Source organism: Peromyscus eremicus, chromosome 2 (assembly GCF_949786415.1).
Source record: "Peromyscus eremicus chromosome 2, PerEre_H2_v1, whole genome shotgun sequence".
Classification (NCBI taxonomy): Eukaryota; Metazoa; Chordata; class Mammalia; order Rodentia; family Cricetidae; genus Peromyscus; species Peromyscus eremicus.
In genome coordinates this window covers 151,843,228-151,861,545 of record NC_081417.1, presented here as the reverse complement: position 1 = coordinate 151,861,545, position 18,318 = coordinate 151,843,228, and the positions used below count along the sequence as shown (strand labels likewise).

Below are 18,318 nucleotides of genomic sequence, written 5' to 3'. Positions count from 1 at the left end.
AAAGGATGCCTGCACACCTTGTCCGTCGGGCCTTGTGCTGGGTTCGCTCCCTTCCTTGTGTGTCTTGAAGTGTTTCATACTGCCTACCCACCCCCCACCCAGACCTGCTGCTGCTGTTCCAGGTCTCAGGGGTTCAGAATGAGTTATTCAGCGTTACTGGGCGCTTAAGTGGGGAGATCATCCAGACAGGCCGCATGTCTTACTTGCATTTGAGACAAGTTTTGCTGTTTAGCTCAGTCTGGCCTCCAACTCATGCTCATCCTTGCTCAGGTTCCAGGTGCTCTTCCCTCAGATGGATGAGAGGGCCTGGCTTCAGGTGCAGGATTAAGAGGATGGCATGGCATGGAAAAACCGCTGGTTCAGATAGCCAAATCAACACACCGCCTTTAAAATGGCGTAGTCTCAATTACCCGCCTAAGCCAGGACAAGAGACAGAAATTACTTCCGTCAATTTTTCTGGTAATGTAGAGAGAAGGAGGAGAGGGGGGCAGGGGAGAGAGAGACCCCCTGCCCAGCTGTGTCACATTGGTCTTGATGTGGCTGGGTGACACGTGAGCACCGCCATGCCAGCTTAGAGGTTGTTTCACCGTCCTCTGCTCCCACATTTGTCCTGGGTTTCTCTTCCCTTTGCTGAGGAGGTGGGGAGGAAAGACGGCTCTCTAGATATCTGGAGTGCTTCCCCCCCCCCCCCCGCCTCTGCACTTTGCCCTTCTTACTTTGAAGCCAAAGAGGTGGGGAAAGTGTTTATTTTAACCCCGTGTTGGGGAGGTCCAGTGGTTGGCTACTGGCTCGTCACCCCCTGGCTCTGCGTTAAGTCTGGGAAGACTTTAGTGTTCTTAGGGACGGCCCTGGTGCGGTGTCAGGAGAGCTGCAGGGGTGCGCAGGGAGTTTGTGGGGTGGTTGGCACCCCACCATTGCACGGGGAGCATGTTTAGTCCTCCTCACCTCGAGGCGGCCACATTGCTGTCTCCATCCTCTACTACGAGGTGAGGCCAGGGCCACGTGGCTGGGAGCTGGAGGTGACCAGAGCCAGCTCTGTTGGCCCACAGCTCTGCTTTTCCACCCTGTGCCCTAGCACGCTGCTGTACTCTGTCCTGAGGCCTGGCCTGCACAGCTGCTGGTATCCTGGCAGTTCGCACATGATGTGCAGGTGAAAAGATGGATAGCCAGCTCGTACGGATGGCCTCTTAGTTACACCCTGGCCCTGGCTCCTGATTGCATCTCCCCTCCAGCCTGTGGGTTGGTTGAGAGGTGGTCTTGGACCGTCCCTCCCCGCCATAGGCATGTCCCCAGCCCAGGACAGTGGGTGGGTTGTGGTAAGCCAGCCTGTGATGGTACCAGCACACGGTGGCATCTGCCCGCGGGGAGCCTAAGGTGAACTCCTCTTCCCTGGCGCTTCTTAGTGAAAGTCCATTCCAGAAACCCCTTGCTTGGCATGTGTCCTGAATCCCAGCCATCAGCACAGAATTCAGCCACTTCCTCCTTGCCCTCCTTCTTGTGAGTCTCTCTCTTCCTTGTTTGAAGTGGGTGGAGGGAGGGAGCTGTCAGGAGCGGATCTTATTCAATTTCCATAGGAAAACAATGGTTAAATCAAGTAGGAAAATAACAGTCTTAGAAGAGAAGAGAAAACATCTCCCACCTGGATCCCTCCCAGAACCTCCCGAGTACTCATTACATAAGGGTTTCTTTTACTTTTATTATTTTTGTTTCTTGAGACAGGGTCTCACTGTGTAAGCTGTGGCTACCCTGGAACTTGCTATGTGGACCAGGTTGACCCAGAACTCGTAGAGATCCACCTGGTTCTGCCCCTTGAGTGCTAAGATACAAGGCATGTGTCACCATGCCTGGCTACTTTTGTTTTTAAAAACATTCATTTTATTTCTGTGTGTATGAGTGTTTGCTTGCATGTGTGTGTACCACGTGTGTGCCTTGAGTGTATGCGGAGGTCAGAAGAGGGTGTTGGATCCCCTGGAACGGAGTTACAGATGGTTGTGAGCCTCCAAGTGGTACAGGGAACCAAACCTGAGTCCTCTGCAAGAGCAGCCAGTGCTCTTAACCACTGAGCCATCTCTCCAGCCCTTTTACCTTTTTTATTGATTAATTTATTTTTAATGATTTATTTATTTTATTTTATGTGCATTGGTGTTTTGCTTGCATGTATGTGTATATGTGAGGATGTCAGATCCCCTGGAACTGGAGTTATAGACAGTTTTGAACTGCCATGTGAGTGCTGGGAATTGAACTCAGGATCTCTGGAAGAGCAGCCAGTGCTCTTAACCGCTGAGCCATCTCTCCAGCTCCCCTTTATTTTACTTTTAATGACACATTACTTCGTGGCCATTGAAGAAAACTTGGAAGAAACCCAAAATAGCCCTTTACAGAACCAGCTCCCGACGTCTGGACAGGGTGGGGTGTACCACTCACTCATGCAGCCACTCACTTGCTCTTTTGGCCCGGGTTTTGTAGAACCCACAATGCACCAGGTCGGCCTGCACTGGCTCTGGAGAGGAGGGGTCCGCTGCTCACCGCTGGGTAACTCTCCTTCTCTGTAGAGTCATGCTAACCCTGGAGTCTCAGGGCGTGGAGACCTGACAAGAGAAATGCAGGTGTCCAGGGCAGTGCCTGGGCCGAGTGTGAGTTTGGGTGATTGTTACGTGGGCGAGGAAACGATGCTCTGCACTTTCAGGGTCTTCCTGAGGCCTGAGAATTAAACTGTCAGAAGGCAGATTAATAAGAGAGAAGGCATGCTTTTATTTATGAACTTTTTATTACATTTATTTATTGATTGATTGCTTAGTGTGTGTGTGTGTGTGTGTGTGTGTGTGTGTGTGTGTACTAAGTTGAGTGTGTAAAGGTTAGAGGACAGCTTGCAGGAAATCAGTTGTCTGCTTCCACCTTGTGGGTCCTGGTGATTGAATTCAGATTGTCAAGCTTGACACAAGCTCCTATACCCACTGAGCCATCTTGCTGGCCCCGCATATTATTTGATATTGATTTTTTTAAGGTTTATTTATTTATTTATTTATTTATTTATTTATTATGTATACAGTATTCTGTTTGAGTGTATGCCTGCAGGACAGAAGAGGGCACCAGATCTCATTACAGATGGTTGTGAGCCACCATGTGGTTGCTGGGAATTGAACTCAGGACCTCTGGAAGATCAACCAGTGCTCTTAACTTCTGAGCCATCTTTCTAGCCTGATACTGATTTTTTTTTGAGACGTTGTCTTATCATATGGTCCAGGTTGACCTGAAACTTATTATATAGCCCAGGCTATCCTTGAGCTCATAGGAATCTTCCTGCCTCAGCCTCCTAAATGCTACATTGAGTCTAACCTTTTGATTTAACTTAATTTAAATTTTGGAGACAGGGCGTCCTGTAGCCCATGTTGGCCTAGAGTGACCCTGAACTTCTGATCCTCCCGCCCCACCTCCCCAGTGCTGGGACGGCAGGTGCGTGTCACCATGCCTGCTTTCTGGGACCTGGGACCTTGTGCGGTCTAGACAAGCATTCTACCAACTGAGCCACATCTCCAGCCCCTTATGTAGCCTTATTATTATTATTATTTTAAATATTAAGTTCTAAAAGCTGTGTTGGGGCTCCCCAGAGCAGTGGTGGGAGAGAGCCCTAAGAAGTGGACATCCCACGTTAACACAGGTGATAAATCTGAACTACTGGAGAAGTGTGAAGGCTGAGCGCCTAGGGGTCGTCAGTCCTGGGAAAATGACCAGGAAACGGTAGTAAAGTGAGGCTGCGTCAGCCACCTTCCTGTCATTGTGGCGACACCTGACGAAAGCAGCCTGAGGAAGGAACGCAGGTCGGGGCGCAGCCTATAGCGGTGGCCAGAGCGTGAGGCCGCGGCGGGTTGTATCGCAATCAGGAAGCAGGGAGCGATGACTGCTGGTGTTCAGCTCGCTTTTGTGCTTTCTTAGCAGTCCAGAACCTGAGCCCCGGAGGGAGACAGTGTTGACCCTAGTCAGGGGGCGTCTCCCACCGCCGTTAACCTCCCTGGAAACGCTCTCATGGGTAGGCCATGAAATGTGACTCCTAAGGGTCTCTACATCCTGTTCAGCTGACAATCAAGAAGGTCCATCGCAGATGTTCAGTAGGCACCGCATACAGACAGCATTCCTCTTTTTCCTGTCTGAGGGGGAGGGATTTATGTCCCCATCACAAAGGGTAACATAGGCCCTGCTTTTAGACAGAGGGCGCAGGCGGAGAGCATTTCTGTCCCTGCTGCCTGCTCAGGGCCTTTAGTTCAAGAGAATTCTTACACCAGAGTGACAGATTTTGAGGTAACATTCTTTTTATTTATGCTTTACATGTATTTATTTTGTGTGCCTGTATGTGTGCATGCGTGCGAGCATGAGTGTGAGTGTGTGTGTGTGTGTGTGTGTGTGTGTGTGTGTGTGTGCATGTGTTGTGATGTTCCTGTGGAGGTCAGAGTCCAACTTGTGGTAGTCAGTTCTTCTCACCAAGTGGGTCCTGCGGATTGAACTCAGGTTGTCAGGCTCGGTGACAAGTGCCTTTACACACCAAGCCATCACACTGGCCTTGGGGTGGCGTGCTCTGATCCCTCTCAGTTACAAGGAGCAGGCAGGCTGTCACCCTTTCCTCGTGGATCTTCTCTAATGGCAGATGTACTTACGAGTCAGTTTTCTGTTACTGTAACAGAGCACAAGGTTAACGAAGACGTTTATGACTCACAGTTCTAGATGTTCAAGGGGATTGTACAGCATCTTCTTGGCTCTGATGATGGGGTTGAGGCAGATGGCATCATAATGGTGGGAGTGTGGGAGAGAGAAAGGAAGCTGGGAGAAACTGAGGCTCATAGTCTCTCTCCAGGGCCATCAACAACCTCAGAATGGCCACTAGGCCTCACCCCTCAATCTTTATGATCTGTTAAGAAGTCTGCAGATAATTTTTCTGAGTGGCCATGACTTGGGGGCATTTGCCTGGGTATCCAGGGCTGAGGGCCAGACACAGGGTAGGGAGGCCATAGTTTCCAGGCCAGTGGAGGGGATAAACAGATGGAGATGGCCGGTGTGGGGTTCAGGAAGGTTTGCACTATACGCCTAGCATACCTACCCTGTGCTCCACCTGTCTCAGTCCCCCTGAGTTGCCATAGTCACTTGAGGAAGATCTTAGCAATCTGCTGGCAAGGCAGTAGGCTCCTGGGGCCGGAGGGAAGCAGGGTATAGGTGCGGGTTGTGCCAGAGAGCTGGGATAAGTGTGGGATCAGGGTTATGTGTCTGAGATAGAATCGGCTAGAATTGCAAGCTAGGACTGCGTGCACGGGGGGGGGGGGGGGGGGGATCAGGTGACTTCTAGATTTTTTTCTTGTATCTGTGGTTGTTGGCAATGTCAGTAAGTGAGCCAGTTTGTGGGGATGGCTTGTGGGGGAACTGAGGATTTAGTTCAGGAGGTCACATTCAGAGGTTGGCTGGAAATCCAAAGTGTACTGGCACCTGTGGAGAGTCAGACTTGAGCTCAACATCTGGGCTGGAGGGTGCAGGTGGAGGCAGTGGGGGTTGGGCAGGGGCCCCACAGGAGATTGGGAGCCTGGTTGGGAGGAACCCACCCTGCTGTGCTGGGGTGTGGGGCTGAGCTCAGCACTCTGGGAAGATCAGAAGTCAGAAGAGCAAGCATGATTCTGGTGGCGGAGCTGGGAGAGAGGTTCCCACAATGCCCAGCTGTGTGGGAAGGAGAGAGGAAGGGAGAGAGGGAGGGAGAGAGGGAGGGAGAGAGGGAGGCTCCCCAGCAGGCCAGCTACTGTGTCCATGACCTCGGCGACCTCCTTCAGTCTTGCCAAGAGGATGCCAGAAGCATGCAGTGGTTTTCATCTGTCTGGCTTTGCATTCTTCTCTGACACCCGTTTAGTAAGTGCCTGGATGGATACAGGCACAGGTGCAGAGCCAAGATGCCCAGCGGAGCAGGATATGGGCATGTTCAGTCTCTAGGGAAGGCAGACAGGTCACCACCCAACACAGGGAAAGGGAAGACTGGAGGAGGGGCTGGGTGAAGTAAATGGCAAAGTTAGCCCAGAGGAGGGAGGGATCTGGAGGCAGGGCAATGCTGCTGGAGACCCTGCACCTCTCATGGGACTCTTCTGACTTATTCTGAAGGTCTTTGAGCCCTTCAGATGTTTGGGTCAGGGAATAACAGAACCAGAATTTTCTATCCCAGGGACATCCTGGGTTGGAGGGGGCTGGAGACACAGGAAGCCCGTTGAAGCTGGTCCGAGCCCCGGATTACTAGCCCCGTGTCTGAACCTTTTTTGCTTCCTCAAGTTTCCCAAACTCTGCTCATTCCTTTTTTCTTAAAAGAGGTTTCAGAGACTCCGAGAGGTTAAGCAACCTGCCCAAGGTCACAGAGCATAACAAGGAAGATGAAACAAATGACATCTCAGGGCAGAGGCAGGAGATTGAGTAACCCCAGGGAGGGGCTCACAGGACAGATGCTGTGGCTTTGACCTTTGTCTTTGTAGTCTCAGGGGCCTCTGGAGATGAGGAGTGGGGTGTGGGGCTTCCCGGAGCCACTTGGTCGGCATGAAAGCTTTCTGGGCGTCTGTTTCCTTGCAGTGTTGGGAAAACCACATGGGTCTGGTCCAGGATTCGATTAACACAGGTCACATGAGGCCATCAAGGGAGGTGGCCCCACCGGGGAGCTGTGTTTCATAGATGGCAGGCCCACGCCTCATGCTGGGGACGGCAAGAGGTGTCAGGCAGGTTTCAGAGCCCCGCCCTTTCTGAGTGTAGCGGAGGTGAGCAAGGGTCTCCCCATCTCTGGAGCCCTAAAGCAGGGGTACCATGAACATGGCCTGCAGGACTGGAGTCCTAACCACAGTCACTGTGGCTCATCTGGTGATGTTTTGTATGTAATGTGCAGGCTTATTTATCTCCACTGTATAGATGCGGCAGCAAAGGGTGAACAATTAGCCCAAAGTCACAGAGTGAGTACACGGCAGGGTGTGTACACTGTCCCATGTGACTCTGGAGCCCTCCTTTGAAACCCCGAGGGTCCCTGCCAGCCTCAGTTTATCTGAGCATGTGTGTCTCCTGCAGGCATGCCATCTGGGTAGGATCTTGGGGGCCTTGATATTCGCTTACCCACTTAGGGACACCCCGTCTTTCCAATTGTTCCCATTTTATCCCAAAGCCTTGGTGCTGTGGTCGGCCTAGTCAGGTAGACCAGACTGGGGATCCCAGTAGCCCAGTTCCCAGTCTTGGGCTTTTTACTACTCTGGGGTCTTAGGGAGGGTGTGTGCCAGGAGCCTGGAGCTGGGCACCTGGGTTCACACCCCACTTCCAACCATCCAGAAGAGCATGGATAGTCTTGCCCTCCCTACCTCCAACTTCTTCCTAAGACTCAGTTTCTTCTTTTGTGAGATGGGCAGATTGAACATCTAAGGTTTCTCATTCCATTTAAAAATATTTTTTTGAGATTTTATTTATTTTTAATTTACACGTATAAGTGCTTGTCTGAATGTATGTCTGTGTACCACGTGTGTACAATGTCTGTGGGTATCAGATCCCCTGGGACTGGAGTTAGAGAGAGTTGTGACCATCCATGTAGAAGCTGAGAATTGAACCTGGATCCTCTGCAAGAGCAGTCAGTGCTCTTGACCACTGAGCCATCTCTCCAGCCCTGCCCCTCCTCTTCCTCCTTTTTCTCCTCCTTCTCCTTCTCCTCTTCTTCTTTTGAGACAGGGTTTCTCTGTGTAGCTCTGGCTGTCATTGAATTCACTTTGTAGACCAAGCTGGCCTTGAACTCACAGAGATCCTCCTGCCTCTGCCTCCCGAGTGCTGAGATTAAAGGAGTGTGCCACCATGCCTGGCTCCAACATCATTATTTAAAAAAGAAAGAGGGGATCTCCTGTAGCCCAGGCTGACCTCCAACTCACTATTTAGCCAAGGGTAGCTTTGAATTCCTAATGCTTCTGCCTCTACCTCTCAGTGCTGTGCTTACACAATAAGGAGTGTGTTTTGGGACAAAGCCACTTACCACGTGGTGGCCTGGAAGCAGAGAAAGAGAGGGAAAAAGGGGCCAAGGTCCATATTTATTTATTTATTTATTTATTTATTTATTTATTTACTTATTGTTTTTTTCAAGACAAGGTTTTCTCTATGTAGCTCTATTCGTCCTGGAAGTCGCTTTGTAGACCAGGCTAGCCTCGAACTCACAGAGATCCCCCTGTCTCTGCCTCCCTAGTGCTGGAATTAAAGGCGTGCACCACCATGCTCTGGCTATCCCAATATTCCCTTTAAAGGCGTACCCCAATGGCCTCATTTCCTCATTAGGCCCCACCTCTTAAAGGATCCTCCCTCTTCCTCACCCCAGTAACACCACAGGGAGTGATCAGGCCTTTAACTTAGGGGAACATCCACTCTGTAAGAAATACTTGACACACGGGTTACTAGGGTGGACTCTGGAGGCAGGTTGAGCTCAGGTCCCTCCTCCCACTCTCTAGCCCCGTCTCTCCCACTCTAGCCCCGCCTCTCCCACTCTCTAGCCCCGCCTCTCCCACTCTCTAGCCCCGCCTCTCCCACTCTAGCCCCGCCTCTCCCACTCTCTAGCCCCGCCTCTCCCACTCTCTAGCCCCGCCTCTCCCACTCTCTAGCCCCGCCTCTGCCACTCTCTAGCCCCGCCTCTTCCACTCTCTAGCCCTGACCCAACCAGGGCTTGAAAGTCTTCCAAGTCAACAAGTCTCTTTATCTTTGTCGTTTCATCAGGCTCTGGTGCTGCAGGACTTCTCAGAGCCTTTAACACGTGCATTATTCTGCTGTGATTTCCCTACTGCTCCTGACCTCTGAATGTCTCCATTCTCCGAGTGAGTAACCTGTAATGTATTGCAGGACGCAGATGTTGCCCCAAATGTACATATTGGTGTGCATGATTCTTTAGGACTTTTGACACTTTAAACTTAGACACTATTGCTTGTGGAGTTTGGGGACATCCCTAGGAGCTTTGATGACCTGGGACCAATAGAACTCTCATTCCCGGCCTGTTTCTGCTCCTTGGTTGTCTGATGTCACTTCCCTGAACATGGGTCTTGTAACTGTAACCACAGGCCGCCTGGGGAGGCAACCTGGCTGGGATGGCCGGCCCGGGTAACCTGGCTCATGGTGGGGCAGACATGTGGGCAAGGAGAGTGGGAGGGAAGATTCATCCAGTGATTCCTAGAAAGTTTGGATGTTGCACCAGGGACTTTCTCCAAGCGGGCCAAGTGTGTGCAAAGGTAGCAGGTGTAGACAGATGGTCCTGAGCCCTGGAGAACCCAGGAGCCAGAATTCTGATCTGAGTGTGTGTCAGGTGGGGCCCTGGACGGCCTGCTAAGAATGCTGATCCCCAGGCCTCTTAGGGAGGAATTGGGAGAGTTTGGGATGTGATTTTTTTGGGGGGTACTGGGGTTGGAGCCCAGGGTCTGCTTTCATTCCCACTCTGGTGCATGTTAGGCTGGTGCTCTGCCAATGAGGTCAGCCCAGGCCAGAATCTGCATGTGAAGCTTCTCCTTGTACTCAGGTGGGTCTGAAGCCAGCAGTTTAGGGACCAGCTTGGAGACGGCTTCGAGACCCTCAGACCTGGGAAAGTTTGGCAGAGTGACTGTCATGTGAGTGGGAGCCCTTTGTGGCTCTGCTCCGAGCTGCCTTTCTCTGCAGCAGCCTCCAGCAGCCTCCGGAGGCTCCTCTTGGGTGTGTGCCTGGTACGCCAACACTGCACTGGTGACTCTGTACAGGATGCCCGTGCTTGACTCGCACCCGTAGAGATGCCCGGGGCCAGCAGACCTTGCTGGGCCTGGCTTTACAAAGCTCCCAGGTCTTTGGTTTGTTTGTTTGTCTTTCATTTAGGAGGTGTCTGTTGAGACCTATGAAGGCTAGTGTAGAGAACATGACTGTCGGACCAGTCACAGCCTGCGGTGTTGCCTGCTCTGCGCGTCTGGTGATGGAGACGGGGTGATCATAGAGGAGGTCTAAGCCGGGTTGGGGAAACAGCTGTCTGCAAGATGTCTGAGTCAGCCTGAAGCTTGGGATACAGCTGGAGTTCCTGGGGATCTGAGCTCTAGAACATTCCGGGTGGGAGTAGGGCTCCAAAACACTTCTTATAAGTTCCTGTCATTTTTCTTTCAGTTATTCATTCATTCCTCCATCTTTTCGGCTGTTCAGCTGTCTTGGCATTTATGCATCTATTTGCTTATTCATCCATCCGTTTATCTATCTACACACCCACCCATTATCTACCCTCCTGTAATCCATCCATCTACCCATCTACCATCAACCCATTCATCCTTTAACCCATCCACACATCTAAACACCAATCCATCCACTCACCTATCATCCATCTTCTACCTGTCTTCTACCCATCCTTCATTCATCCTTCCATCCACCTACCCACACTGCCATCCGTCCACTGATCCATCTGCCCATCTACTATGCATTATTCCATCCATCCATCCATCCATCCATCCATCCATCCATCCATCCATCCATCCATCTCATTCACCTCTCCACTACCCATCCTTACTCCCAACCATCCATTTATCCATCTATCCACCACCTATCCTCCTACCCATCTACCCACCCATCTATCTATCCATCCTTCATCCTCCCATCTACCCACTACCCAGCTCCTTGGCCTCCCGGTATGTGCCGAGGACCCTCTAGGATCTGGAGAGACAGTGGAAGCATCATCACTTCCCTCTGGGAGTCAGAAAACAAAACAAGTGGCTGCAGCCCTGAATTTCAGGTGCTCAGAGGGCATGTGGCTGGTTATCCTGTGGTCATGTGGCTGGTTATCCTGTGGTCATGTGGCTGGTTATCCTGTGGTCATGTGGCTGGTTATCCTGTGGTCATGTGGCTGGTTATCCTGTGGTCATGTGGCTGGTTATCCTGTGGTCATGTGGCTGGTTATCCTGTGGTCATGTGGCTGGTTATCCTGTGGTCATTGCAGGAGCCTTTTAGCCTGGGCTGAGGCTCGAGAGGTAATGGGAGGGTCCCAGGCAGTTGAGGTGGGGAACAGCCTTGGGATGGAGACAGGGTCCTGCCCTGGGGAGCTGGGGCAGGTGGGCACCTCTTCCATTCCTAAGCTCAGGTTATTTTGTCTTCATCTTCCCACAAGGCCTGGTCCACAGGAGATGCCAACAAGTGGTAGGTTTAGCAGACGGGTCAGAACAGGGCCTCTGAGCCACACTGAGGAGCTGTAGGCTGTGTCGAGGCAGGGGAATGATACTGTTACATGCTGTCCTGTCACAGGCAAAACTGAGGGGGTCCTAGCTCTCTTCCTCAGCCCTTTCTTGGTGCTCTCATGTCCTAGGCACAGTTGGGGATGTGTAATGAGTGGAGTCCTGTAGAGATAGTAGCTGAGACCCTTAGCCTCCTCAGTCACTTCTGACGCTTGTCAGTTGTGTGGCATTGGCTAAGTGTCTCAACCTCTCTTTATCTCTGTTTAGTTTCTCAATTTGGGGTTGTTGTTAACAGCTGTTGCAAGGACTAAGAGAGTCATATCAGTGCCCAGAGTATAGTTAGCATCCAGTCAGAGTCCAGGGAAGGAAGGTCCTCTGCAGGCAGCCTGGCCTCTGTGGGCTCATGTGAACAGTCTCAGAGAGGGAAGACTGAATTTAGATCCGACCTGTACCTCAGACTGACACTAAGACCTCCTCGAGCTGGCTCAGTGCTCTGATGGGTTTCTCATCTGTGTCTGGGGATGGTAACCCACAAGCCGGGGAGTCTGATGACTCATCTGCCTTGTGGGTTCTCCCTGAGCCTGCTGGGAAACTCAGGTCCAAACAGGCAAAGTGAACTTTGGGTTTGGTGAGGGTCATGGGGTCATGCACTGGCCTTAGAGACTAGGGCCAGCTGTGGGGTCTCTAGGGCCATGTGCTCACGGCCTCAGGTCCTTTGGAAATGGGCCCTTGAGTGTCAGCTGCCTAAGGTCTTCACAGCTGGATGCTCTAGGTGGGCGGGGGGTAGGGGCGTGGGGGTGGGGGCTGGCCTGTTTATTTCTTTTTTTTTTTTTTCTTTTTTTTTTTTTTTTTTTAAAAACAACCTCACAGCATTTATTGTCACCTGATAATAACATAAGGGCCACTAAAACAATATGAATAAATCTCGGACTGTGCTCCCAGCGGCAGACACCTTTGAAAACACTACATGTCCTCTTCAACCTCTCGAGGGCTTGCCGGTTTCTAGTTGGAAACACTCTGGAGCAGAGTAATATTGTCTCCTTTCAGCATGATCCGACCCAGTTGTTTCCTTGACTTTGTTTTAGAGTGAATTTCTTCTGCATCATCTAATACGAGGTTCATGTACTCATCAAAGCCAATAATACAACCCTCTATCCGCATATTCACTTGCTCATACAGCCAGACCTGAATCCGAGACCTATTTTGCAAGTATCTGAAGATGAGGTTGATGGGCTGCACCATCACCTTCTGCACCTTCTGGCCCTGGCCGCGGTACGCCATGGTGTGGCCTGTTTATTTCATCTTCTTCAGGTTCCCAGGCTCTCCCTCCCTCCCCGGCTTCCTGCCTGGCCCATGGGTGGGGCATGCCCGGTGTTCCGCAAGGTTTGGGTCACTGCAGGTAAATATTAACTCATATTTCTAGCCTCCATCACAAGCTTGTCTGGACTGGCTTTGGGGGACTTAGATCTGAACCTGGTAGCTGAATTGCAGGCCTGCCTGGGAGGAAAGGGCACCCGTTCTTTGATAGGGATCGTATTGTGTTCCAACCCCAACTTTGTCCAGGACTGCTGTATGAGGAGGCTCACCCAGGGTCACACAGCAGTGGAGGTGGCCCTGTAGCTGGAACCTAGCAGTGTTACCCTGCAAAGTGCCTGCTTTTCTCACTGGGACCTGGATCATCCTTGTTCTGTCTGGCTTATCCCAGGATGCCATGGCTGTCAGAGGTACCTGAGGTTTGCCCACCTGCCACACTTTGTCTGGGCTGCTGGATTTCTTCTTGTGAGCTGTTGCCAGGCTTGCCCAGCACACCTTCAGGGCAGAACACCATGAGCTTTCCTTAGCCTGGGTTGGGACCTGGGAGTGACTCCCTAGCCAGCCAGCCAGGCATCTCTGGAAAGTCACTCACTGGGCACCGTGAGGACCCAAGTGTTGAGTCCCATTTAGGAGCAGACACATGTACAAGAGCCAGCATGCCAGTTGGGCCTCTGGGACCCGGCTTCCAATCTCTGACGTTTTCTTGTGACATTGTCTCATTCAGTGTGAGGGGATCCTCTGAGATGTGGGACTAGAATGTCCAAGATGGTGAGGGGTGTTCATGAGAGCAGGTGCTTGGGGGAGTTTCTACTTTACCCAGGCTCCCTCAGCCACATGGACCTGAGATAGTAAGTGAGTTCAATCCCCCATGGTCCTGGCTACTGTAGACAGGACAGATAGGGGTCAGTCCATGGAAGGGTCTTGGAGGTGGGACAAGCTGGGCTCAAGAAATGCTGGCTTTGCCTGTACCTTGCTCACGGTCTTGCAGTCAGAGGTGGCCCAGTAGCCCTACCTAGGAATGTCCCCATTCCTATCTCAGAGGGGTCATGTCAGAACCCCCAAGAATACAAATGACATGTCAGTATTGCCGGGAGTTGGTGGCCAAGCCATGTGACCCAGCCTAACGCCCAGCTGGTCAGTCTCAAAGTGGCTTGGGTTAGGTTGGGCTTCCTGGCTTTCTGGCATGACCTGGAACCAGCCCTGCATGGAATATTCTTGGGCACATGAGTCACAAGGCTAACTTTCCTCTGTAGGGCATCCTTCATTTTACTTTCTGCAATTTTCCCCTAATATGGTCTCTTGTGGCTTCCACTTTACCCTGTTGGGTGCCTTGTCCTGAAAGTCTGGCAGGAGGTGTCCCCCGGAAGATGCTGCCAGACTATGTATGGGCTTAGGCGCAGGAAGGGTCCAAGGGCAGCCAGATGGACAGGGTGGAGTCACGTGGCTCAGGGCGGTGAGCTGAGGCTGAGTATCCTGTGAGCATCGGCTTTCACGGGGAGGATGCTGGAGGCCAGGTGCGTCTCATCCCTCAGCCGTGATTCCCCTGGCGTAGCCGGCATCTGAGAGGGGTCTGCTGAACTAATGAGGACCACCTGGCAACACCCTCTCAGGGTGGGACCGGCAGGGGAAGGGAGGCACACAGGAGGGACGAAAGGGCGGAGACTGGTTGGCCAAGGGGAGGGCAGACATAGAGAAGGAAGGACAGCTCTGAGGAGGGAGTATCCTGTGCAGGAGAGATGGTCCTTGTTCCTAAGAGCTCCAAAGGATGAAGTGGGGTTGGTGTGGTGGGAGGTAGACACCCACCCCTCTCCCAGGGATTGTGAACTTTCTGCCAAAGGAGCAATTTCAGTGTGTGTGGTGGTGTGGAGAGTCACTTTGGAGACTCACCCATGCCAGGTACAGGGCTAGGCTCCGTAAGCTCCCTTGGATCAGGGCCCTTTTCTTCCCTACACACAGTTGTTATATCCCCAGTAACTGCAGAAGCTTGACGTGGGGCCTTTATGAATGTAGGCTGAGGGAGTGAACTAGCATCTCACAGCAGCTGGGTGGCTCTTAGGAGTGTTGTTTCACCCGGTAAACTGAGGCTGGGGTAAGCTGAACCTCACAGTGCCTAGGAAGAGATACTGGGTTTGGCATCCACTCTGCCCGATTCTCCGTTCTATGCTTTAACCCACCACACCAGGCTTCTTAAGAAGGAGTCCCTGTACTGGCTGCCTGGGGGCCTGTGAAGGCTGGCAGAGAGCTCTTGTCGTTAGCCTACCGAGACTCTGGGACCCTGCCACATCTAAGAAGGTCCTCAGCCACACCAGGGCGGGACACATCTCAGGCCAGCACTGTGGGGTCTCTACCACCTGTGGATCTGCCTGGGTGGTGGCAGATCCATCTGGCTGAACCCCTGGAGCCCTCAGAAGTGTGTGCGTTCGGGCTGGAGAGATGGTTCAGAGATTAGAGCACTGGCTGCTCTTCCAGAGGACCCGGGTTCAACTCCCAGCACTCACATGGCAACTCACAACTGTCTGTAACTCCAATTCCAGGGGACCAGACACCCATGGCAAAAAACCAATGCACATTAAAAAAAAAAAAAAAGCACTTGGGAGGCAGAGGCGGGTGGATCTCTGTGAGTTGAGGCCAGCCTAGTCTACAGAATGAGTTCCAGGACAGCCGGGATTGTTTCACGGAAAAACCCTGTTTTTAAAAATAAAATCAATCAATCAATCAATCAATCAACCAATCAAATGTGTGTGCTCAGCCCCTTTCCAGCTAGAAGTCCATGGAGACATCCTGTGTTTCAACAGAGCTGTTTTCAGAGCCCAGGGCGGAACCTGCGTCTGTCTGTCAGTTTTCTGTTAATTGGGTAGAATGCTCGATGAGTGCGTGAAGGGACCTTGGGATTGATTTTGTCACCTGCTTCTCAGTGACGCTGGGCCACCCAAAGAACTGTGCCCTTGGTTCTGTGCCTGGGCATGGGACCTGGACCCCACTTCAGGCAATATGTTTATCACAAGTGAGGAGCAGGGTGGTTGGGCGGAGCGGCGGGAGAGAAGACAGTGCGAGGACACTGACTCCCGCGGCAGGCTACTGTCCTGGCACAGTCACCCTGCTGTGACTGGACACCAGGGCCCAAGTGGTGGGGCATCGGCAGACATGCTTCTCATGAGTTCTCAGCCTGTGGGTCGCGACCCCCTGGGTCTCAGCTGTCTTCCATATCAGATACTTACATTACAATCCCTAACAGTGGCAAAATCACAGTTATGAAGTAGCAATGGAATAATTTTCTGGTTGGGGTCACCACAGCATGAGGAACTGTATTAAAGGGCCACAGTATTGGGAAGGTTGAGAACTACTGTTCTAGAGGCTGGGAGGTTCAACATCAAGGTACCTGCTGTTCCCTGCCCGCCAAATCTGGTGTCTGTGAAGGTCTGTACCTGGTGGATGGTCCCTCCTCACTGCGTCCTCACTCAGGTAGTGAAAGGCACTTGCTGGCTCTCTGGGTCTCTTACTTTACGTTTGAAAATATTTATTTTATTTTTAGTTATATGTATGTCTGTGTGTCTGGGGTATGAGTACATGTGTACAAGTGCCTGAGGAGACCAGAGACATTTGATGCTTCTGGAGCTGGAGTTACAGGCAGTTGTAAGCTACCTGGAGTGGTGGTTGATCGTGGTGACATTGCCCTGTGTTAGGAGGCCAGTGCGACCCCATTGTCAGGGAAGTGACCCTTGGATCAGAGTTTTCCCCGAGTGGCACAAAGGACACCTAGACTACACAAGCCTTTGTTGGGAGGCCATCCTGTGTGCCATGAGTGTTTGGCTCCCTCTTCCAGTGGTGACATGGCCCCCTCCTCCCTCGTGAGGTTCCCCGGCTTACCAGGCACCACAGCGCGTGTTTGTAATCTCAGCACTTGGAAGGCTGAGGCAGAAGGGTTGAGGCAGGATTGCTATGAGTTTGAGGCCAGCTAGAGCTACCTAGCAAGACCACATCTGAACCTTTCTACTCTCCAAATAAAAACCAACCACTGCCTTGAATGGCTCTGGAAACCTGCAAGTACGTGAATTGAGGGGAAGGGGCACATTCGACCCCAGTAGTGACCCTCTCATCCCCAGGGAGGAACAAAGGAGGCAGATGAGTCCCAACCCCCATATTCCTTCTGTGCAGACACAATATGCAAATACCTGTGTGGTGAAGGGGCCTAGGAAGCCAGGGCTGCTGTGCGTGGCCGCATAGACTCAGCTGGAGCGTTGCCTGGTATGTGTGTCTGGGTGGCCATCAACTGAGACCTGGAGAACCAGGGAAGAGCCTTGGACCTAGAGAGTTGAGATGTTGGGCCATCGGCTGGAGCCTCAGCAAGCCCTGGAATGCTTCCTTACCTTATGGTTCCTATGAGCACAGGTCCAAAGCTGTGCCAATTGTTAGCATCTTCCTAGAGCCGCATGCCATGCCTGGGCCACAGGCCATCATCACCATCATCACCATCACCATCACCATCGTTATTATTTTGGTTTAATTTCTGAGACTGGGCCTCATGTAGCCCAGGCTAGTCCCTTACTCACTATGTAGCCAAGGATGACCTTGAATTCCTGATCATACTGCCTCCACCTCCCAAGGGCTGGGATTACAGGCAGGGGCCATCATGTCTGGCTATTCTATAGTCTTTGGCACACGGTCCCTGGGCTGTTGGGTGGTTGGAAGACTCAGAGAGGGAGGCTGGTGTTCCTGCTGTCCCTTTGAGTACATGAGGGTGTGCCTGGAGATGGGACCACTGACCTTCATTGCTGGGTTTGAGCCTTCCTCTTGGAAGGAGACGGTGTCCTTGTCCTCTGTGAGAGCCGCCGGCCATGGAGCAACCTCGGTGGACTTGGCAGTCAGCATCCATGTGGTGATCTGTGCGTTGTCCCTGTTCCAACATTTTTTAGTATAAATTGTTCAGAGTGCTGGCAGCATATGGGAAACGAGCCCTCTGTATCACCTGCCCAGGCCACAGGTCTCTGAGGGGACGACTCTGGCTTTGCATGTGTCTCTGTCAGGGACATGCTGGTGGGTTTGCTGACTGAAGGGACTTTGCTGGCACAAACTTTAGCAAGCCCCGTATGTATGTATGTATGTATTGTGTGTGTATGAGGTGTGTACACTCATGCACATGTACACAAACATGTACATACCTATGTATGTATATATGTATGTATATATGAATGTATGTATGTAGTGTGTGTGTGTGTGTACATGCATGTGCATGTATGCTACATGTACATGTAGAGACTGGAGGACAACTTGTGGGACTCTGTTCTCTCCTTCCATCATGTAGGTTCCGGGGATTGAACTCAGGTTGTCATCCTTGGTGGCAAGCTCCTTTACCTGCTGAACCATTTCGGCAGCCTAAGCAAGTTATTTTTCAGGCCTAACAAGGGAGTGGAGGCCTGAGTCTCTGTGTTTGTGGCTCTCCCTGGGGCTGGGTGTCAGGGCTTGGGTCTCTGCAGGTGATCCAGTGCAGCCTGTATGGGCCCAGAGACTGGAGGTCCTCTGCACCCCACCCTAAGACCGTGGTCATTGCTGTAGTTTACACAGTGAGAGGAAGCCCATCTTGCTGTTTTGATTTGAGTTTCTGCCTTTTCCTGCTGGGCCTCCCCACCCCTGTCCTGGAGTCACAGTTGTGAAGAGGACAGGGGGCATAGGGAGGCTTTGAGAGAGCTGAGGTTTAGCTCCGCATTGGGCCAACTAGTGGCTGTCCCAGAATACATCAACTGTCTCTCATTCCCCCGCAGTGAGGGCTGCTGTGGGCCAGTCCCTGTAGGAAGGCCCGTCCCAACACAGAAGCTTCACTATCCCA

The 18,318-nt window shown here is 52.0% G+C and overlaps 1 protein-coding gene across 1 annotated transcript; it reads right to left on the bottom strand.

Annotated features, from left to right (window-relative positions):
• Positions 1-12,029: 12,029 nt before the first annotated feature.
• On the bottom strand, positions 12,030-12,461 carry LOC131904243 (small nuclear ribonucleoprotein E). Its single transcript, XM_059255307.1, has one exon. It carries the CDS (start codon positions 12,459-12,461, stop codon positions 12,183-12,185), a length of 279 nt encoding a protein of 92 aa, XP_059111290.1. The 3' UTR covers positions 12,030-12,182.
• Positions 12,462-18,318: the final 5,857 nt, after the last annotated feature.